At 44.4% G+C, this 23,290-nt stretch overlaps 1 protein-coding gene across 3 annotated transcripts in view; it reads left to right on the top strand.

The window, feature by feature from the left end:
- Positions 1-23,290, top strand: part of LOC113169650 (DNA-binding protein SATB1) — a 54,856-nt gene that overhangs the window by 9,850 nt on the left and 21,716 nt on the right. The window contains exons 1-9 of one of the 3 annotated variants that reach the window (XM_026371226.1): positions 1,085-2,231; positions 3,463-3,701; positions 6,476-6,652; positions 7,582-7,708; positions 10,644-10,767; positions 16,096-16,207; positions 17,235-17,312; positions 19,861-20,372; positions 22,851-23,063. In XM_026371226.1, the coding sequence (XP_026227011.1) occupies positions 3,488-3,701; positions 6,476-6,652; positions 7,582-7,708; positions 10,644-10,767; positions 16,096-16,207; positions 17,235-17,312; positions 19,861-20,372; positions 22,851-23,063 (1,557 nt within the window). In that variant the 5' untranslated portion in view covers positions 1,085-2,231; positions 3,463-3,487. Of the gene's footprint in view, positions 1-1,084; positions 2,232-3,462; positions 3,702-6,475; positions 6,653-7,581; positions 7,709-10,643; positions 10,768-16,095; positions 16,208-17,234; positions 17,313-19,860; positions 20,373-22,850; positions 23,064-23,290 lie in introns of those variants that run through there. The other 2 variants (XM_026371228.1, XM_026371227.1) reach the window with 2 other exon arrangements.

The raw sequence follows: 23,290 nt of genomic DNA on the forward strand, positions 1-23,290 counted from the left end.
GAAAAATAAAACACATGTTTTGTGGACATTTAACAAACTGAACTGTGTGATGACTATATTAATACAGAAAAGTATATTTATAATGCTATAGCTAAACGTTAGACAGAGAAATCCTCAGTTTAATGTCGACTACAGTTGTCTGCTGACAAACCACCAACCAACTAAACGTATTCCCTCCACCTCTGTTGTGCAGCATAGAGTCATCACACATACTTCCTTGTGTTAGTGGAGCTTTTTAAGAGTGCAACATGCAAATATATCCCTATGTAAATATGTTAATATTTAGTTATGGTATAAAAAAGAACATTAACTACAAGTTAATTTGAATAAAGCTACACTAAATTATAATATAAACACTAGAAACTATGTGTAAAATAGCAGATTTATAAAATGAAGTACAATTTCCTCTTGTTTGTTTCAATAAATATGCCTGTATTTGTAGGAACGGGCAAAAAGCAAAGTGATGTTTTGTATTTCAAAGCTTTTCTGTCAATATAAACTGCATTTTGTGGTTTGCTTATTGTTTATTTTGAATGTTTGTGAATCAAAGAATCACTACCTGTCACTGCAGGTGAATAGTTCACCTGTTAGTAGTTTGATTTTATAAAATAAAAAGAAAGAAGTAAATTAGGACAAAGACAAAAAATAAATTAAGGTATCTAATGTGTGTGTGTGTGTGTGTGTGTGTGTGTGTATTACCATGTAATAAATGCAGGACCGCCTCACTCTAATCAAGCTGATTAAAAATTCCTGCGCGCACAGCCGGAAATCGCACCACCGTTCCCCTCTGTTGTGTGTGTGTGTGTGTGTGTGTGTGTGTGTGTGTGTGTGTGTGTGTGTGTGGTTTCTCCCTCTGTCCACTTTCTCCACTTTCTGTGTCTCTGCCAGGACTTTTCGGCCTGAGATACAGAGGAATCATGTGTTTTCTTTTAATAAGGGGATTATTTCTCACTGCCTGTCTTTCTCACACACACACACACACACACACTCTCTCTCTCTCCACACACACACACACACACAGACACACACCCTCCACCTTCTTTCTTTTCCTATATTTTTTTTTTTACCCCCCTCTATCCACCACCAGGCATATTAGAGCCGAGGAGGAGAGAGGAGGGAAGAGCTCGGGCAGCAGCGGCAGCACCAGCAGCGAGGAGAGGGGGGAGTGATGAGTCAATACAACTAATAATTTAATGGGGACAGAGAGGGAGAGACGGAGTGAGAGGGGGGAGACAGAGAGGGAGATAGAAAGAAAGAGGAGCTCCGTCCGGACGCCAATCCCCAACCAACAGGACACCTCCTACTGTTCCTATCGCAGGCGGCTCTGTTGTGCGTCCGCAGCCAGCCTGATTCCTGCTCGACATCGGAAAGTAAACCGCACTTTTTGACCCCCCCTCTCTCCTGGTTTTATCTGGAGAACCTGCTCCGACTGTCCGCAGATCGTCTCCACATCGCCTCCAACGCGACAGCGAGATCCCCCCGTCGGTTCTCCTGGTTTTTCGCTCCCATCCAGCCGAACCGACGCTACGCCGCGTTCGTGCACGGTAGTCCCTCCGTGGACGAGGGTTTATTAGGTCTCGGCGGCGCGTATTATTCTAACAACTGTGTCCGAGGCGCCCTGGTTGATTCTGGCTGCTGCTAACTGTACTGTGCAGGCTTTCTGCTGCCGATCCAGCGATTTGGATGTTGTGGAGCGAACTACAGCAGAAGTCGCCTTCACTTGTGACCGAAGGACGCGGATAAACGCTCCCTCCGAGCTGCATGTCGCCGGCTGTACCGCTCCTGTTTGACGTTTTTCTCCTCCGGTTGGACGGGATGAGCTAACGTTAGGCTGCACGGACACACACACACACGCACACGCACACACACACGCACACATAGTAGACACACAGCCGCTCACCAATGTTCGCCTATCACGGTCCATCTCGACCTCGTCGTCTCTCGCACGGAGCCGCCGGGTTGTTGTTGTCGCGCACCGCCTGTCAGCTGTCTGCACAGAGGAGCAGGAGAAAGCGTCTCTTTTGTTTTTGAAGATCATATTCTGCTGTCATGCACACGTAAAGAGAGAGAGAGAGAGGGGGAGATAACGAGAGAGGACCCGGGAAGCAGCAGGAGTAGTTCTGGGTTTCTTCTTTCTTTCTTTCTTTCTTTTCTACACTGGCCAAACTTGAAGAAGACGCGGTTCCCAGGCGGTGTTTTATGCTCTCCGGTGCTGAAGTGCTGCGTTTCAGGTTGGTTTCTCTCAACTTGTCCCCCTCCTCACTCCCCGTTTAGGGATAATGTGTCCATTTGAACTATTGCTCCTGTTTTGTGTTTTAAGGTCATTTTAAAATCCTGACCTGGATCGGGACTGTATCCGGGTCTGGATTCCTTTGGCCCCCTATTCGTGGGGAATTAGTTGCCTCATTGCATGTTATGAATGGGGTTAGTTCGTGATCTTTTGCGTGGGGGTGGATGATTTTGCCCTTTTCCCTCTTTAATAACAGCCTTCCACTTCATGTTGGTCATTAATCGCCGTGCACGACCCTCTCGTGTCACTTTTCCCTTTGCAGTTGTACAACTGAACACTTCTGATATGATGATGATCGGATGTTGAAGTTGATAACTCTGAACTCTTAGCACAGCTTCAGCCTCCTCCTGCGGCTTTGTATCCGTGCATTAAAGCACCTGTGGGTAAAAGAGACTTCATCTTTCCTTCCTATCTTTTCCTCTCTTGTCTTTTTCTTTTCCTCCCCCTCTGCAACTTTCGATGACTACCCTCATGAGTCAGCAACTGTCTGTTTTGAACTTTCCTGAAGCCCCAACATCTTTAAAATGTAAACTTATTGCAATGCAATGAATCTTTCTGCACTAGTTAAAAATCTAAAAATAATGTTCACACCTGTAACTGATTTCGAGTGTGTGTGTGTGTGTGTGTGTGTGAGTGTGTGTGTGTCACGGTGAAATGACGTTGCGGCCTGTTGCCTCCTTTTCCCTCCGAGCTGCGTCATGACTGTGAAGCCACACGAAGTGACTCAGAAACTGAATTATGTTAGTTTCCCCTCTCTGTGAGTGCCGAGCAGAACCTTGTTCCTTGAACTGCACTATATTCATTCAAGTGGAATCTCCCAGCAAATTAATGTGTTTGCACTAAAACCGGGGCTTGTTTGCCCCCTCTTGCATGGGAATCTCTAGCGGGACGCCCATACATAATACATGCGTTGGAAAATGGGAACACTACAGTGGCACGGAAACGTCACCATGGCACGAGTCGTCATGGCTGAAGCGAATTGACAGTTATTGCCGTAACGGGCCTGTTCTAAGAGGTTTCACTTACTTAAAGCTTTTTTCTTTTGCTCTCTAAAAATGTCCCTTCACGTCAGTCACAATAGGTTTTGTGCAATAATTCATTCGTGTACTTCTTTGATGCCACACACACACACGTCTGCTCCCAGCTGAGTCGTTCTGTTTCTCTCTCCCCAGGTGATAGTGAGCAGAGGTGCTGAGAATGATGGACCATCTCAGCGAGACGTGTTTGGGAAAGGAGAACTCTGAGCTGGTCAACAGCATGGCCGAGACCAAGGCCCCGCCAGCCAAGCTGCCTCGGCTGGAGCAGAACGGCAGCCCCCTGGGCCGGGCCAGGCTGGGCAGCACCGGGGCCAAACTAGCCGGGGTCCCGTACAAACCCACCGGCCACCTGCTGAAGACTTGCCACAAGAAAGGTAAGAGCGAGAGACAGATGGTGTGAGGGTCTTGACGCGAAACGATTAGTCAATCAGATGTTTAGTCGTAAAAAAACTAAACAAAATCCAATAAAATGTTGTTTGATTTAAAGTTTATCAAGATACGGAGCATGTGCAGCTTCCAGCTCACTAGATTCACAGGATGATACGTTTGTGAGATTTGAGGGATTTGTTTATAGGACAAAACTGTCAATTTGAAGACTTCCCTTCAGGTTCTGGGAAATCGTGAGGGGCACCGAACATTTGCTTCTTAAATGCGAGGATTTGCTGCTTCATGTGATGGAAAACGGAACATTTTGGGATTTTATTCTAAACAGTTTTCTGATATTTTATCATCATCATTAGCTGCAGCTCTTAAACTAAACAATCAATTTATTAAGTGAATAGTATAAAATGATCAATAAAGGAATTAATTGTTGCAGCTCCGGCTGATTATGAAACAAATATAGTTAATATAGAACTAAGTTGTGTGCAGTTGTGCGTGAGTAATAGAAGAATAAACCATGTAAATAGAGGAAAGCTATTTAAATACTGTTTAAATAGCCCCCCCCCTCCCACACACGCACACACACCACCTTCCACCCACCACCACCCCCTGCATGCTCTGTTCTTTAGTCATCTTAGCACACACACACACACACACACACACACACTGCACACACTCCAACTTATTTGCCCAGACAATAGCTAATAGAAGAGCGCTGAGAATTATTCGTGTGTCGTGCTGCACAACACTGTGTCACCGCTCCTCTCTCCAACTGCACACATTTGTTTATTAAGGGAAAGTTTCAGTCCTTTAAGAGCCATTTCTGTTTAAGAGGAGCCTTTACTTTGAGATTATGACATAGCTTTTTAATATGGCCGATGTCGTCTTGTGAAAAACGCGGGAGGCAACGCTATCCAAAATATAAAACTTTTTATGATTATGTTTTTCTTTGTTTTTTATTTTAGTGGCTTGGAAATGAGTTTCAAAACCTGCAGGTTTGGAGTTGTAATAGCACTTGGCTGCAGAGGCTCGTCTGTTTGTTTGTTTGTTTGGCTGGTTTAGTTTTCTTTGGGCATGAGGGACTCAGGAACTCTTGGAATGTGGCTGTGTGAGTGTCCTCAGATGGGCCATTTCTCTCTTTTTGCTCCCTTAATCTACATGTTGCACTCTAGCTGAGAGAGAGTGTAATTTTTCACCTTCATCATCACTACTCCTCTTGGCCTCTTACGATGTTTGTTCCTCCTTTAGCCCCACATCATTCTTCTTTTAGTCTTTTCCTGGGTGTAGAGGTGAAGTAGCCTATGGAGGCGGGCGGTCAGCCACGGAGGCTCCGCAGAAGGCCCACACTGGGCATTGTGTTCGAGCCCGAAACAATATTTACCGCAGCCCTCTCTGGGCTCCCTGGAAACAAAGCCAGTATTGATCCCCCAAATGAACCTACACAGCAGTCTTTATTGTTAGATCTTCATCTATTAAAATCAGGGGAGGAGGAAAGCAGCTCTTTCAGCACATTCCCTGGCATCTGTCGGCTTATTGATTGTTTTGCCAGAGCTGTGTGCATCTTCTGGAATGCCTGGGATTTGGGAAATATTAGAATGGGAATCATTTTAATCGGCAGGGACAATGAACGTACAGAAATGTGTCCAGGTGACAGCGGAGACAGACTGAGAAAGTGGGACAACGCAGCAGCTCGTCACCGCTGAAGGATTCACTGAGAACAAAAGCTATAGATGCTCTCATTAACAACATGTTTAAAAAATACTTCCATTTCCTGCTGCTGTTTTCATTAAGACTGAGGCTTGAAAAGGCCAAACTGCCCCCATGTCCTTAAAGCCTCCTAAATTTTAGGGATGTTATTTTAACAAATGGCATATTGGGTGATATTTGCACTCAGGGTCCCTTGAACGTTCTGCAGTCTTTGGACAAGGATTGCTCATTCTACCTAAGAGCACAGCCACTGTTGACACAGACTGGTAGACCTCAGGGCGCAGAGGTGGTTCAGGATTTGAAGCGCTGCATCATGGGAAGATGATTTTGGGTTGGCAGGCAGAAGGAGAAACTAATGTGATCCTAGCACCTTGACAGTGAATAAACAGTTTATTGTGCCAAAACGAGACATAGCAGTTGAAGGATTTTTGTGGCTGCTTCATGTTTATTCTCACAGAGGTGATAATTCTATCTATAACTTATATATATTTGCTTGCTTATTAAACACACACCACTCACACTGGTTATTGCAGGCCATAGTGCAACATCTGTGAAATGTTATATCATCTTAAAGCCTGGAAGAATCCAGGAAGGAATGCTCTTACGGCTAATAAAACAGCATCCCTAAAAAGGGATTACAGATTCAAAAACCATCTATGACAAACCCAGTAGGAAGATATTGGAAATTACTAAACAAAAGAGAGCATTTCTAAACAGAGAAGAAATCATAAAACAAATTAAGTCTCTCAAATTGTGCGTGTTATTGTGCACCCAAGGTCTCGTGTTTAGCACTGAGACAAAGAGAGCAAGAGTTAACATGGAAATTTCCCTGTAAAAACTCATCTTTCAGTTCATTTCTGTGCAGAACTTACGCTCAGCAGCCGTGCAGTTACTCGCTCATAATCCCTTGACACTCAACCTCACTGTAACTTAATCAGCACCACTAAATATTAATCTTGCCCTCCGCAAACACACAGACTACTGAAGGTCAAAGTTTTCATGTACAGAAATGTGAACCCTTTCAGCTCTCACTCGTGTCTCTGTGTCTCGGTGTCCTCAGGCAACATGCTGCCCGTGTTCTGTGTGGTCGAGCACTATGAGAATCCCATGGATTTTGACAGCAAAGAGGAGCACGCCGAGTTCGTCCTTGTGCGTAAGGACATGCTCTTCAACCAGCTCATCGAGATGGCCCTGCTGTCACTGGGCTACTCACACAGCTCAGCGGCTCAGGCCAAAGGTAACCACTGATGTCTCTCGTTGACTCGCGCCGTCTCTCCATTTCCTTCCTTGATTTGCCACCTTTTTGTTTTTTATCTCTCTAACCCTCATTAACATCCTCTCGACCGCGTTTTCTGACCTGCTGTTGCCGGCGCAAACACTCACACACACACACACACGTCTTTATGTCTCACTCACACACAGACGCTCTGTGACCATAATAGCTAACCGCCAGCAGATCTGAAGCCACAGTAACACATCCTGACACTGATCCCACACAGGAGATGTTCAAGTCTCCCAGGGGTCTCTCTTACACACACACACACACACACACACACACACATTCCCACACAGCTCATTCACAGAGTCTAAGTGCCCGTGCTTATCCGCTAAAATGTTTACATGCACAGCCACATATTTAGCTCCCAAGCAACTAACGCACACACATACACACTCATACTGTATATATTTATATGCGCATACACTCAGTGACTCAGTAGGTGGGAGGGGCAGGTGGAGGAAAGGGTCTGCTAATTGCACTTGAGCACACACAGGCCGAGGGTGGCTGTTTCAAGGTGCCTCTTAGCGTGCTCTTTTATTATAGCCTGTCCATCACGCTAACACGTACACATGCACATACAAACACACGTACACATCCTAGTTCACCTCTCCCTTCTCCTTCCCTGCTCTGTGGGCTGCCACTTCTTTCTTTTGTCTCAGGAGAAATCGGTCGTTGTGATTTCAGTAACAAAAGCTGAATATAAAGAGTGTTTATGGCATCAGAATAATTCTCAGAGACGACCTGTGGCTCAATTCACTGCTACTGTTTTAAAACAAGCCGGTGTTTGAAGCTAAGCTGCTAAAAGCGGTCTCCAACACTATGGTGTCCATATATGTCCACATTTACCTCTTTTGTGAATGTGTGTGTGTGTTTGTTGCCTCATCCAGGTATGATTCAGGTGGGGAAGTGGAACCCCGTCCCCCTGTCATACGTGACAGACGCACCGGACGCCACGGTGGCCGACATGCTGCAGGACGTCTACCACGTGGTCACGCTTAAGATCCAGCTGCACAGGTAAGAAACACACACACACACACACACACATACGCAGATGTATGCAGAATGAATGTGTGTCGATGTTTGTTCTTTTTCACCTGCCCACCACCCACAACACTGCAGTGTAATCTCCACTTCTCACAATAACACACATGGCATGTACTGTATGCCCAGAGGCACGCACCAATGTGCTGATGCCCTCTGCACGTTGGATACTGAGAAGAACGTTATTACTCACTCACACACTCACATATGCGCAACAGACTTATTTGAACTGATGTGAATATTTTGCGCTGGTGATCGGCGAAGGGAAAATAAAACGTGATAATAAAGTAACAGTTTTTGAACAAAGCTCTTTTCATAAAGGAACTGAATGTGGTGGGCAACCGGAGACTGCACGGCTAAAAATGACTCTGCCGCATATGAATACAAGGTTGTTCACCTGAAATAGTTCCATAAATAAACCTGGCTGCACTGGCTATTTAAAGTCAATATATTTCTTTCTGTTTCTACCTTGTGTGTAATAAAGACTAACATGCTCAACCCTTCTGCCATCGTTCCCCATACTGTATGCTAAATGCTACTCTGTAGGTGTGAGGCTTTGTCGTATTTATACACACAGCGCGAGCATACGAGGATTTAGAGACATGGGCACACGCAGGCTCACACACAGATACACACAAACAGCCGAGTGGCACCGGTGTGGAGGCTTGTGCCAGCTGCATGCTAACCCAGTGTTCTGCAACCCTCCGGAGAGCTGTTCCTACTCTTTTTCTACCTCCCTTTCCTCTTCCTATCTCTTCGTTCTCTCTCCCTTTTCCTTCTGTCCCCCCCCCGCCACCACCGCTCCTGCCACCCACCTTCACCAGTGAGGCACACAAACACACACACACACACACGGATGCGAACACATCCACTAGTCAGAATACAGAAGGTTGTGTTTATTTCCGGCATGCTAGCCCTGAATGCATGGATAGCTGTCTTTCTCCACTGCCCCTCTCTCTGTCTCTCCCTCCTTCCCTTCTCTTGTTCACTTCCTTCTCCCCAGAGGCTTTCTAGCTGCTGGAGCAGTTTAAGGTGTTCTGGAAAATCCATTGTTTGTGTGTGAGTGTGTGCATGAGGCTGTGTGTGTTTTCCTACAAGCAGATGTTAGCCTCGACCGTTGCACGCATCCCTTTCTATTCCACCCTCCTGTTCTCTCCTTGCTCGTAACGTTTCCAATACAACAAATGACAGATTTATGGACACGCTCACTCAAAATGTCTCATGCACTCCTCACCCCTCGCTCAATTTCCAATCTCTCACTTGTCAAATGTCAAGGCAGGTTTAACAGAAAGTAATTCAGCTATAGGTTGCAGTGCAAAACACACAGAACACGCAAAGTGTTTATCCAGAGCGAACTGGTCACTCAGTTCAAATGTTCCCACCCACCATGTGAATTTATTTCTTATTCTGAAAACCCAGAGTGCAGAGTGTTTCTCAGGTAAAACCAAATCCCAGCAGCTCACGACTCGAGCGCTACCGAGCGCCAAAGCCAATCTATTTGATATATAAATCTATTTTGATTTTGCTGCATATTGATGTCAATATTGTTAAGCTGTTGTATTTGTTTTCCCCTCTTCTCTCCCCTCCCCACCCCACCAACCCCCTCAACCCCCGCCCCCCCTTCCCATCTCAACCGCTGCAGAAATCTAGCCAGTAACACCTTAAATTGTTTCACCGAGCACAACGAGCCAGGAAGGTAGAAGTAACACGTAATAATAGTCGCCACATGCAGCTGATGTATAATTCATGCATCAATCCAGCAGATGTGTTGTATAAAGTAATTAACTAATCAGAACAATCAGGAGAGAGAGGAAGAGAGAGAGAGAGGGAGAATATGAAAGAGGCAGAGAGAGAGAGACAGAGAGTGAGGCAGGCAGAGAGAGAGAGAGAGACAGAGCAATCTCCAGATGCATCTGCTTGATGCGCCAAATGAAATCTGTCTGTCTTGGAGGGGCGCTTGCAGCAGGAAAACGAGCGGGGGCCCGTGCATGTTCATCTCTCTGGTTTCCTCTGTGTCTCTGCCACTCTGTCTATCTGATTGTTCCAGTGATTTGGCCAATTCATCAATACATGTTTCAGACTAGGTTTGACTAATGCTGTGACCTGTTTTACACCTATGTTTTGGGCTAAATCATTTTTTCAGGTTGATTAGTGCTAAAATGATGAATCAAATACAACAACAACAGTTTTAATAATTGATTAATTGCTGAATTCATTTATTAAGAAAATGTCAGACGTTCACTGGTTCTAGACGTCATGTGTGAAGATTTGCTGCCTTTGTTCTGTTTTTATGACCTTGGGTTGTTTCAACATGTCATTTTAGACTTACAGAAAAATGTATTTACAGATAACAACGCTAATCATTAGTTGCAGCTCTGCTCTTTAGATTTTATACATTGTGAAGCCCGTGTCAAACATTTTCTGTTTACGGTTTTCAGTTAATTTAAGGAACAGGCTGTTCTGCCAGATCGAGTCAAATCATGAGGATGAGGAAGTGTTGCAGTCTAGTGTTGAGGATACTGCAGGATAACTTTCCCAAGCTGCTGCTCACACATACACCTCCATAGCTGCTAAGGTCTAATGTATTTACAGAATTTAAGATTGGTGTTATAACCTGTTTTGCTCCACATATGAGGGAAATGTCCAGAGCTTACAATCAGATTTCATTTTGTGTTGCTGATTTTGTGGCTTGTATACTTTATCATTTCATTGAAGATACCATCAAAGCTGCTGGTTTTCTTTTCTATCTCTGTGTCATCTGAATTGTTTCTCATGCTCTCCTCTCACCCCCCTCTCCCTCTGCATCCCTATCTGTCCCTCCCTTACACTCATCCTCCCTTTTGCCTCTCCCTTTACTCCCCATCCTTGTTCTCCTTGTCCCCATCCACCCTACACCCTCTCTCCACAGTTGTCCTAAGCTGGAGGACCTGCCGCCTGAGCAATGGAGCCACTCTACAGTAAGAAACGCCCTCAAGGAGTTACTCAAAGACATGAATCAGAGCTCTCTGGCTAAAGAATGTCCCTTATCACAGGTGCTGAAGCCCAGTCTGCTTATTAAAAAACAAAACTAAACAAACAAACAAACAAAAAAAAATGAAAAAGCCCAACCCCACCCCTCTGCTACCATACCACACACCAAAACAAACACCCCTATCTCCATCACCTCCGTCTTTTATCCTTGACTTATCAAATGCCCTGAGTTTGATCAAGTAGGAAAGAGAATCGTCACAGAAAATCCAAATGAATGGCTAGTGGTTTCTTTACTGCATGATTTCATTTGATTTGATTTTTTTGTTTGTTTCCTATGCCGCCTCCGGCACACACACACACACTCTGACTTGTATTCAACGGCAGCGGAAAAGCAGAGGTGTTGTTGAACGTATGGTTATTGTTAGATAAACATTGGCCTAAACCCAGAACAGCCTGGATTGTTTTTGTGCTTTTTCTCATTTAGTTCATTCTCAACATTTTATTGCATCAAGCGCTACGTGTACATTCACATGTTTGGTGTTTTTTTTGTCGGCTACGAGACTGGAGAGAAAGCACCGGTGCAGATATTGTATTAGCAGTCAGTGTAGTCAGTATATCATAAAGGCAGCTCTGGAGTGAATGGAATGAAACGACAGTATATCTCTCTCACAGGGGCCAATAATGTGTGTGAGTTGGAGTGTGTGTTACAGTGCGAGGCGATGCGTGTGCTTCTGTTGAGTATGTGATATGTAGATGGACCTACAGGGCGTTTATGTGAAGGAGCTGATTGTGTTTCGCATGTGTTGTGTGTTTAGATCCAAGCGTGTGCGTAGGTGCCTTCAGTATGGAGCCAGCTCTCCTCCTAGGCCACCGTATGGTCACCTGGAGACCCTCATTTGCTCTGTGCGTGTGTGAGCGGCTGCTCTCAGTGTGTGTGTGTGGGTTTGTGTGTTTAGCTGGGCATGAGCAGTGCGCTGATGATGTAAAGAGTCCCTGGGTGGCGTTCAGGCGGAGCCCAGCCCGGTCTGGTAATCACCCTGTTTACGGTCCATATGTGAAGAAGAGAGCACACGCTAGCTCGGAGGATCTGACTCTCAAACACATGCTCCTCCTCAGACAAACATTCGGTATTTTCACACACACACACTAGTCTCAAATTAAACTGAAGACCGTTTTAGCTTCCCAGAGAGGATGAAGGCTGGTCCTGGAAATATCTTAAACCGAATCTGTTTCTTTCTTGGATGCTTTTTAACAGCCAGTGTGGTCCTAAATAGTAAAAACTGTAGTCAGACATTTTAGATTTAAAATAGTTTCTGTCTAAATTATTTTTATAAAGTATTTGTTATATTTTTACATTTTATTCATGTGTGTGTTTGACCCAGTTTTTAACGTATGTTAAATATACGTTTGCAGCTTTGTGATGTTGTTACTTCATGCCCTGATGATCTACATGGATCTGTGTCTGCCTTGTTCAAACATGGCGACCATGATGGTGTTTGACATCTGTTACTCAGTGGGGTTTCATTTGGCCTTCTACACCCATAGAGCAGTAGTTTGTTCCACCTAATCCTCGTTGCTTTTTGAAACTGGTTGTAACACTGCAGCCGTGTCCCTGTGTTGCCTCAATGCACAGACTCTGTGCCCTTTGACCGGCGATGTCAACGCCTGCGTGTAGTCCGATGAGAAGGCGAGAAGCTAGGAAGCCTTTGGCCCACCCTCGCAGCTTTCTGAGATGACCGAAAAAGTGAAACAAGAGGGAGGGGAAAGGGGCGTTGCGGCAGAGAACAGAAGATTGGCACATTTTTAGGATTAGTGTTCCCTTGATATTCTGCAGAGTAATCCCAGACCAAAAAGAGAGGTTAACAGATGAGAGAATCACAACGAGTGAGTCAAAGAGAATTAGCCCACCTCTGAACAGGGCTCTGAAGAGAGGGGAGAGAGGAGGGGTAGCAGAGCAGAGAGGGGAGGGCGGTAGGGGGTTATTTTGTGAAATGCTGCTTTTGTCGGGGGTCTTGTCAAACATTTAGTTTGATTCCTTTGTAGCAGGGAGTTGTTCTTTGTGTGTTTGGCCTTCACATGGCATGTGGGGACTCAAAGAGAAAGAAAATGTATTTGCAGGATGCAGAGCTGATTCTGAGCTGCCCCCACGTGAAGCTTCACATTTGATCGCTTGAAGAAACATCGCGGAAAATAAAACTTCTCCTGATTCTGTCTGTCAGGCTGATTATTTTCTTCATAGGATGCTGCCAAGCTTAGCAACCCCCTTGCCCATGTTCACAGAAACTATGGCAACAAACGACCACCCACCACCACCACCAACCTCACCCCACTCTTTCCTATTGCCACCACCACCTCTTCTTGCCCACCCCCTGCTCACTCTCACTGGGCGGCCCCTGATGCACCAGCTGCTGCGTTGCGTAGCAGCAAATAGTCATCAAAATGCCATCTTTGCAGGCCTTCCACCTTGACTGCCATAGGCGCAACCTGGTTGCCAGTGTATGTGTGTGTGTGTGAACGTGCATACATACGTGTGTGTGTATGTGTTAGATTGAAGGGGGGGGGGGTCATCCCAGTTGAGGTGGATATGTGCCATAATTGAGCTGTGTTAGATGTTGGCGAGAGACAAGGCACAGTGTTGCAAATGGGATGTGCTTTTTCCCCAGCTGATTCAAGACATCAGGCTAAGTTGGAGTGTGTGTGTGTATTTAATTGTGTATGTGCGTGTGGGTTAATCTGCATATGTGCAATTGTGTAGGAGCACCATGTGTGTTTGTCTGCAGGGGTTGTACTTTGTGTGTGTGTTTGCATTTGCCAGTGTGTGCACCACACTCTTACGCTGGCAGCTGGGTGCCTACAGTACCTGCCTGCTGCACTGCTATTCTGTTACCCACATACACACACTCGCATACACACACTTTTCTTCTCTCTCTCTCTCTCTTCCTGTCTCCCATGATGGGGAGTGGAGTAGATGTTGGGGACCGATAGTAGCCCAGTGCCACTTCCTGGTCTTGCTGATAAGCTCTCTGTGCTGCAGATGGCTATCACTTAAAGGGTCTACACACATGCTCCTGCAAACACACACTCGTACTCGGTGGCATGTACACACACACAGCCATGCTACCTGTTGACAAGCCCTAGCACAGCCCTCCCGCTGGCACCGCAGTGGCAGCAGAGGCTCTGGTTATCTGCTTGATTTCACTTAGTGTGGATGCATGTGTGTGTGACAGAGCGGCGGGGAGATCGAGAGCGAGAGAGAGTAGGTGTGTGTGTATTGTTTCGTTCACACATACGCGCAGGGCCCCCTGTGAGAGGTAGAGTGATGTATTGAGGGAGAGGGCTGATTAATGAGGAGCGTTTATTAGAACATCTGTGTCAAAGATGGCGGAGAAAGAGGGAGCGAGGGAGATGGGGAGAAAGATGGGAAGAGAGAGAGAGAAAGGCACACCATCTTCTGCAGGCCTCTTGTTTGTTGCCTGGAGCTGCCTTAGCCCAGATATACTGTAAATAAAACATGGCAAGCTGGAGGAGAGGAGTTCATTATCCCCCTGACTTAAAGGCAGATTCTTCTTACTTTAAATATATGGTTTTCAGATGGATCTCCGGTTTGGGAGAAGCAGGTTAAATGTCTCTCTTGGAGGGGTGCTTGCAATAAACCTGGAATGTGTGATTTGCTGCTCTACCAATGATCCTAAATATTCACTTTTTTTTCCCAGGGCATTAAATCAAAAGCAAAACAATTAATTCTGATCTGCACTGGCTTTTTCATATCATAAGGAAATAACATGAATTCACAGAAGGTTGAACTTGCAGTTGTTATTTCCTAATACAGTTCATGCATAAATCTAAAAGCAGGAGCTGCCTCATGCATTAATGTATGACCCTGTAAAAGGGCAGCTCTGACTTCCTAACCCTAACCTGAACCCGATCAGGATTTTCATTGAATAGAGGCTTTTCAATGCGTTTAGAAAAGACTACTTTGTTACACTGTGCAAATCTAAATCCAGACCTCTTCATCTTCCACAGCATAGTTGGTCAATTCAAATTCCTGCCCCTTGCCTGTATTTCACTTTTAAAAGCTGGCAGCTGAAGTGAGACTCACATCAATAATGATTAACAGTTGTGACTTTTCAGACTTTTGTTTAAATGTAAGAAATAGACACAACAATCCTCATCGTTTAATTGCTTTCGTTACCTCTTAGTTGCATTTTTATGTTTTTGCACCAATAGGCAGCTAGCATCGTTAATGTCTCGAGCTTGAACAAGTATGGTATAAATCTTTGTTGTGTTATTGGCCCCAAATGTCAAAGGAACTTGCATTGTGTCACGTTTGTGAAGCATTCTGGGTGACTTAGACTTAGGAGCCTAACAGAGAGTCCAGCTACATGAACTTTGTGACAGCTCAGCTTCCAACCTCCGCCTTCATTTTTGCAGAGAAACTAGAACCAGAGAACCAGAATTGTCCCATACCAGTTCATTGTGCTCCCACTGCCATGCTGCTGTGCCAGAAGGTTCCCTCAGCATCCTCCAAGCGCATATATTATAGAAAATGATAAAGATGGCATACCTGTAATTTGAAAACAGATGGTTTGGTTCTTTTGAATATTTATAACAATCAAAAACAATATCTCCTGCACCAACCTTGCTATTCGCCCGGAGGCCAGCAAGGTGTTAAAACATTCATTTTAATGAAACTGAAAGGGAAAAAAAAAAAAGTAGTCTCTTTGTTTTTGTCAGGCGAAGGCGGGTGGTTGAAGTAAATGTAGAGAGGGCGAAGAGTCGACTGTAAAGGGGGAGAAGGGAGCACACGTGCGTCGGAGAGCGACATGCTCAGTGCGGCCCTCGAACTCCTTGAAGTTGTTGTCTTTAACAGATTGTTGTCTTTAACAGATTGTATAAATAAAGAGCTGAAAAATAAAAGGGGTTTATCTGTTTGCATCGCCTGACTTCCCAGATGCTCATACTCAATAATCCGCTATCTTCTCCGCTTTTGAAGGTAAATAAGTTTCCTTCTGCAAGCTCTCGGTGTCAGCAGACGTACACATCAGTTGACCTTATAATTTGCCCACTGTGAAATAAAAAACAACAAAACTTAAAGTTCAAACAAACTCAACGGCATTTGATAAAAAAAGAACAGATAAAGCTTGGTTTGATTTCATTTGTTTTACCTTAACAGGACGAAATGCTGAATTTCTGCATGTCTGATACTTTTTAGTTGGCGTTCTTTTTTTGACTGCTGGGTTTAACTGTGTCCCTATCTTTTATTTGTTTTGACAAGCTACAGTGTTACTGCATGTTTCACAAGCTTTAATATTATGTATATATTTTCCACAATGAGAATCTAAAGTCTCTCTCTCGTTCTCCCTCTCTCTCAATCAATCTCTCTCTTTCAGAGTATGATTTCCTCCATTGTGAACAGCACTTACTATGCAAATGTGTCGGCGGCGAAGTGTCAGGAATTTGGGCGCTGGTATAAACATTTCAAGAAGACAAAAGATATGATGGGTAAGCAAAACGGAGGGGCGCAAACTATGGCGCTCACACTTTTGTCTCTTTGCACACACACATTCGCACACATACACACCACCAGTCACCATCACAATATGTTCTCCAACCAACTGTTTCTTTGTCTTTCTGCTGTTGCATGAAGCTGAAATACATTCTTATCTTGTTATCTAATAATTCAAGATTACTGCACGCAGTTCTTGCAGTTGAACACAGCGTTATCTTTGATTCATCCATTATTGCTTTAACTAACACTAATGCAAAAACCAAACCGAGTCCGTTGACTGTTTTATTTTTTGTTTGTGAGCAAGTGTAACACTTTAGTTTTAAATGAGCAAAAGGCTGCTGTGACTTCAACTGGCCACTGCCGGGTCTGAAATTCAATTCGATTTTCTTATCAACCCTCCAACAACGTATGCTTTATATTATCTTTAAAAAAAATCCCCTTTGACCCGCCAGGAAATGAGGTTATATAATACCAGTAGCGCCCTCACTGGAGATTGAATTCCGATATATTTTAATGTGTTGATTAAGCAGAACTCCACTCTGTTGTGAGGCTCATAAGGCAGTGTAATGCTGCGATATTAGCTTTAACAATCTGTTGAACAATCTTTTTTTTATGCTAGTGTGCTACTGCTTGCAGTGATGACAGATGAGATATTATATCAAAATGTTTTCACAGCCTCCATGCAAATAGTGTGTTGTGATCACATCTTATCTGATGTTTTTTTTTTTTTCTTCTTCTGTTAAAGTGGCAACATACGCTGGGAACATTATTTATTTGCTGTACTATTCTCTTACATACTCCTACACGTTCTCTGTCACTTGTTTTCTATCTGGTTTTATGTTCCTCAAAAGTGGGACTACTGCAGCTGCCAACCTGGCCTTAGCGGTGCTGCTGTTTTAAATATCACATTTCTGCTTAGCTCGAGTGGGAGATAAGTACTGTAGGAAGCCTTAACCCTGTGTTTCTCTTCTCACAACTCTACATTGTATGCTGTGTGTGTTTGTGCATCCGATTGTGCAGGCATGCGCCAACCCTCACAGCTGGAGGGCTACCTGGGAACGTGTGTTCTCCGCGAGAGCCCGCGTGCCAATGCACTAGGTATGTCGCTACATGGGCACACACATAAACACACACATAAACACACACATAAACACACACATAAACACGCAAACACACAAGTTCTAATGTTATGAATCAATCCTTGGAGACTTAACCTGACAATTAATCCCAATTGTTCATCTCAAGTTTAATGAAAATATAAACTTTGGCTCAAAAGTTTTGTGCTTTACTTTGTACGGACCAGAGTTGCCATAGTGTGACTGCACTAACTCATGTTCTCTTGCCTTGATTAATACAAGTAGATAAACACACACTCAACATGTGAGAAGCTACATTCCTTCCTTAATGCCTAAAGTGCGTGCTTAATGTTAAATGGTTAGTTTGCTTAAGATGAATTCCAATTATATTCTTAATGTTAATCCTGAAACCAAATAGCAAATATAAAGTCACATTCATATTAAAGAATGCCTCTGTCTTTTATACTTTATTTACAATTTGAAGCTAATCTTACTCTCACCATACTTATCGTTATACTCATCTCTAACTTAAAGCAACACAAATAGTTCCCATTGTTAATGTCTGAGTCATCGATCCTGGTCACACCCTCATCATAACGTTCTTTTACACCTACAAAAAAAATTGAAATCCTTTTTCCTTTTAACTTGAGCTGCTCAGCTGTTCATTTTCATGTTTTCTTGACGATGTCAGGTCCTGATAAGTACAAAACCACACATGTATATGTGGACGGAGTCAGTGAGAACAAATCAAGATGTGTTTAACACGTGCTCATACAAACTCTAGCAGCCACGTGTCATTTCAGCCAAACCCAAGATGCTTAAACTTGGCACAAGAGCCTCAGGTGCCCACTACACGCCTTTGACAGCTCCCTCAATCTCAGTATTCATTGTTGGCTGCTCACTGCTGTATGTGACCACAAATGGCAGAAAGAGCAAGCGTTGGTGCAATGCCAGTCGTATCGCAGGAAGTGAGAGTGACATGGTAGTAGCACTGTGCTTTTGGCACTGGCATCATATATGTGACTCTGCATTTATTTGACCACAGTGCATTGAGCAAGCAGTTTGAGCCTGAAGTCAAGGGGAATAAGTACCTGGTCACAGGTACTGGCTGGCTACTGTGCTGCTCTGGCAGCTGAAGTGGTGTTACCGTCCGCCGGCAAGTATGGTGTCGCCTCTTTTGATGTGGCAGCGCTAGTGCAGGGAAGCCAGCACAGGAGAGAGAGTTAGGTCACTTTGTATGTATCTCTTTCTCATTCCCTCTCTCTCTCTCTCTCATAGTCACACACATACTCCCTCCCTCCCCTCAGCCCACATCCCATTCCCATTGTGTGTTTAATCCGGGGCTCTTTTGTGGCAGGATTCCACACGAGGACTCCCGCTTCTGTGGCAGCCTTTTTCTCCCAGGGCCTGCCATGCTCTTCTGTCACCCCTTCTCTTTTCAATTTGCATGGAAATGCCTCCGTGTGCCTGTGTGTTTGTGTGTTGTGAGCATGCCCCGCAGCAGTCTGTGCGAGCAAGCATATGCACACACACACATTCACATATGAGTGAATAGGCACGCCATACCATCAGAGCCAGGGAATGCCAGGGATTATGGGAAGAGATGTGATTATTACCAAGATTTTTTTGCTTTTGTTTCCCCCCCCCCCCCCCCACATCATTTGTTTTCCGCAAACACTCAATAGACCCGTCTTGGCCGGGCGTTTTGTGCTTGCTGACAGTTAAGAAACAGGCAGCTCAAATACACGATTATTGTGGGTATTTTTGGAAAACATCCATGCACTTAATCTTTCATCTGCTATAAAATGCAGCTTGTTGAAGACTTCCCCCCCTCTTCCCCATAACAGCAATTTATGGTTTTCACAATCACATACTATGCTTTTTCTGTGGGATGTGGAGGCCGCAGCACACTTCCAAGGTGTTAACGTTGCCATCCATATGAATTCTTAAACGCTGCCCCCACATTCACTCGGCACAGTGCACGCAAAAAGCCTCAGCATATGTGAATTCTTTAAAGAGAGGAGGAAACCTGGAAACATTCAGCTGCTCCAAATGCTCATTCACTTCACTGTGGGTAGTACTTTAAATGTTAAATCATTGTTTTCATCCTCTAAGCACATAATTTAAACCTGTCTTAAAATATTCCCTAGCAGCCATTATAGACTTAAAGATTCCCAATGCAAGAGATGCCAGAAAAATCTCCAAAATGCCATTAAATGAGAGCACATAGAATAGACGTCTCACATATTTCGAGTTAAGTCAGTTTTAGTGGATTTAAACAAAACTGTTTCTCAGGTTAGACACTGTATACACCAGTGTGCTCCTTCTGTCGCCTTCGCTGCTCCCTACATTTATATTTAGACCATCCTTGGCTAAAAATGTCATATTGGCTAGCCTGTGTTACTTATTTTAGTATTAACAATGCAAAAAGAGAATCAGATTTATCAGCATTGCTTCTGTCCCACATAATCCTGGACTTACACACACTCCACGAGAGGCCACATTATTTTGAAGGCATGGTTTATAAAAGACACAGGTCAAATACAACACTTTATTTCCTCCTCTTCCAGCTGAGATGGACGGCCTGTCTGACCTCTCCCCACCCGGCTCCAACCACAACCACAACCACAACCACAACCACCTGGGCTTCTCCCAGCAGCAGCAGCCCATCCCCGGCAGCACAGCGGAGCAGACTCCCTCCTCACCTGTTCCACCCCTGCCCCACGCGCCACCACCACATGGAGGCCAGACAGGAGGCCGGCAGCCTCAGCTCCCAGGTCTGCACCACCCAGGCCTGGTGTCCACGCCCATCAGCCCCCAGCTGGTCAACCAGCAGCTTGTGATGGCACAGATCCTCAACCAGCAGTATGCAGTGAACCGGCTGCTGGCGCAGCAGTCCCTGTCGCAGCAGTACCTCAACCACCCACCTGTCAACCGCAGCTCCCACACCAAGCCCCTGGAGCCACAGGTGGCGTCCAACACAGAGGTGTCCTCTGAGATTTACCAGTGGGTGAGGGACGAGCTAAAGCGTGCCGGCATCTCACAGGCTGTCTTCGCCCGCGTGGCCTTCAACAGAACCCAGGTAAGGAGGGAAGACAGACGGGCTAGAATAACAGGGCTTGATTGGAGTTTGAGATTCAAACAGATTAGATGATAGTACAGGTTCTACAGGTCTATGAAATATGTAGGCAAGCTTTTATGTATATCAGTGCTGGAATTGTTTACTCATAGAAAGCAGCTAGTATTTTTATAATTTAGCTTTACAGCATTTATGGTTGATTTAGATTTTATTCATTTTACAGTTTAATACATTTTTACCACTAAATGTATGTTCCAGTCTGACGCAGATATTGGCACGGTAATAAAACACTGAGAGTACAAACTGTTTATTTTAAAACACCATTAAAGGGACTCTTTAACTTCCTGGAGAACAGTGCACCTTTGGTGTTGATGCATCCAGCAACACTAAAGTTACATGGTGTAGCTGAAAGGTCCATCTAAAAATGTTATCTTAAAATTTCAACACACTTGCTTTTGAAGTCAAACTGCTTTAAGTTTATCCCTCATGGTCCAAAATTCCACATCAACATCCTGTTTTAAAAGGAAATACATCACATTAAGGAAGTAATAAAACCATTTAATGGGGGACACTTTTTACTAAGAAATAATAAGAAAGGCCTGGTTCATTCCTACAGCTTATATCTCATTCATACAGTATTTCTCATACACTCCAGTAATCTAGCACCTCTAGCATACTTGAAGACAGCTGGCAGCCTGCCATACGAAAGACCCAGGCTCGGTTATGGCTTGCATTCTCTCTCTGACAAAAATGTGGTTTCACTTCATAGTCATAGGCCTTACATACACACCCACGCACACATATACACACACATACACTCAGGAGACAGTGACAATGTCTTCAGATGTACTGTCTGTATTAGACAGGGGGTGGAAGGAGGTGACAGCAAACCTCATTATGACTCTATTCACTTTGAAGTCTGTGTAGGAAAAAGCTAAAAAGTAGCAGCACATCCTGATAAGGATCTATTAGAATTAGAACATACAGCAACTTGCCCTCAAAAATAAATGTGTGTGAGCGTTATATGGTCGAGTCAGACAGTGGTGTTTTTGTGCAGATTGTCAAGCTCCCAAACAAACAGAGTCTTATCTGCGGCTGATAGGAGGAATTAGCCCAATGTGCCGTTGGAGAGTTTGCCTTTGGAGGATTATTTATTAGCGTGTGTTTTTTATCCACGAGCCTGTGTTAATAAGAGGGGTGGGGGTGGTCGAGCAGCCACCTGGAGGGGCTGCGGTTGATGCAGAAGCTGAACAAGAGGAGGCGGTGGAGAGGATCTGAGGTCACTTTATTTATGAGAGGATGCTGATTGACCAGAGAGATAGACAGAAATAGTTGATGGTGCACAATGATAAGCAAGCACATGCAAAGGAATGCAGAGGTAAAGCACAACAACAACAACATAAAGGATGTATGTCACTAATCTCCTGAACGCTTGTGTACATCAAGAGCGCAGTCTTCCTCACTATAAAAATGTCTCTCTGACTGATATCGTGTGAGTGTCTGCTCACACTTGCCTGAATACCACAGACCTACCTATTTAAACGTGACGATACAATATAGGTGCCTATATTTTAAGAGATTCAGACAAGTGACATCAAGCACATATTTGTAGCTCTGCTCATTTCCCAAGAGGACTTGCATTCTTGAAAAAAAAAAGAATAAATAAAAATAAGAGCATGAGTATGTTTTCTCCATCACCTTGTTTTATTACGAAATCACACCTATTGATAGTGAGAGAAGCAGAGCGATGGTTTGCGCAGTGTGTGGCCAAGAGCTGATGAAAAGGCCCAATCACACGTCTCTGATAATGCAGCCATTGCCGTCTCATAATGATGGAATCGAGCGCTATTGAAAAGTAAACAGAGGATACACTGATTGCCCGCCATACAAGACTTTCACATTTCAGACAAGTAGCTGCGGCTCTTATCCAGAGCAACATGCGGCACTAAGAATATGTCCAAGATCTGCAAAATTACATACAACCAAGTGTAGTGAGTTCAAAGGCCTCACAAGTTTCACTGACGTAGTTTTGTCATCCAAGAATGATCACTGATGAAGTGCTATGAACCAGCAGAACAGAACAATATTTTTTTAACTTCAAGACAAAAGCTCTGTAGAGACACTTGAGTGGATAGGAGGAGGAGGAGAGAACACACAGTTTTGTCTGAGATGATTTTACATTAATGATAGAAGCTTGAGACTGCTGTGTCTGAGGGAAGTGGAGACACTGTCACAACCAGGCGACGTAACCAGGAAAAAATCTGTGACACCACCTGCTTCTTTACAAACACTGTGGAGTGAAAAACTGGTCTGAATTTTAAAAGGCGTTATTAATTTACAGTTCAGGTATCATGTCCATGTTGCTCGGCATCCGGACCCCACCAAGCAAATGTTTTACTCTCATTCTCCGTCTGCTGCTCCATCACCTTCTGCCCATCTCACCAACTTTCTTTTGTTCCTCCTTCCCTCACCATCATCCAGGGCTTGTTGTCTGAGATTCTACGCAAGGAGGAGGACCCTAAGACAGCGTCCCAGTCGCTGCTGGTCAACCTGCGTGCCATGCAGAACTTCCTCCAGCTGCCAGAGGCTGAGCGCGACCGCATCTATCAGGAGGAAAGAGAGCGCAGCCTGACAGCTGCGTCTGCAATGGGCTCCACTCCACTCATCAGCACTCCAGCCAGCAGACCTGTGCAGGTACCAGAGAGTTCCGTGTTTTCCTGTGTTTATTCTGCATTTAGGTGCCAGACAACTTAATTTTATCTTGAATGTTACTGAATCAATGCATCTAATGTAACACTTTTTATGTTGGCTTTCTAAAAGAGGATAAGAATCATAGAGAGGACAACTGGAAACACATGTAAACTTGTCTAGTGTGACTGAAAAGAAGCAGATTAAACTGCTGATTATTTCCTATAATTAAC

The sequence above is a fragment of the Anabas testudineus genome, chromosome 16 (assembly GCF_900324465.2).
Source record: "Anabas testudineus chromosome 16, fAnaTes1.2, whole genome shotgun sequence".
Taxonomy (NCBI): Eukaryota; Metazoa; Chordata; class Actinopteri; order Anabantiformes; family Anabantidae; genus Anabas; species Anabas testudineus.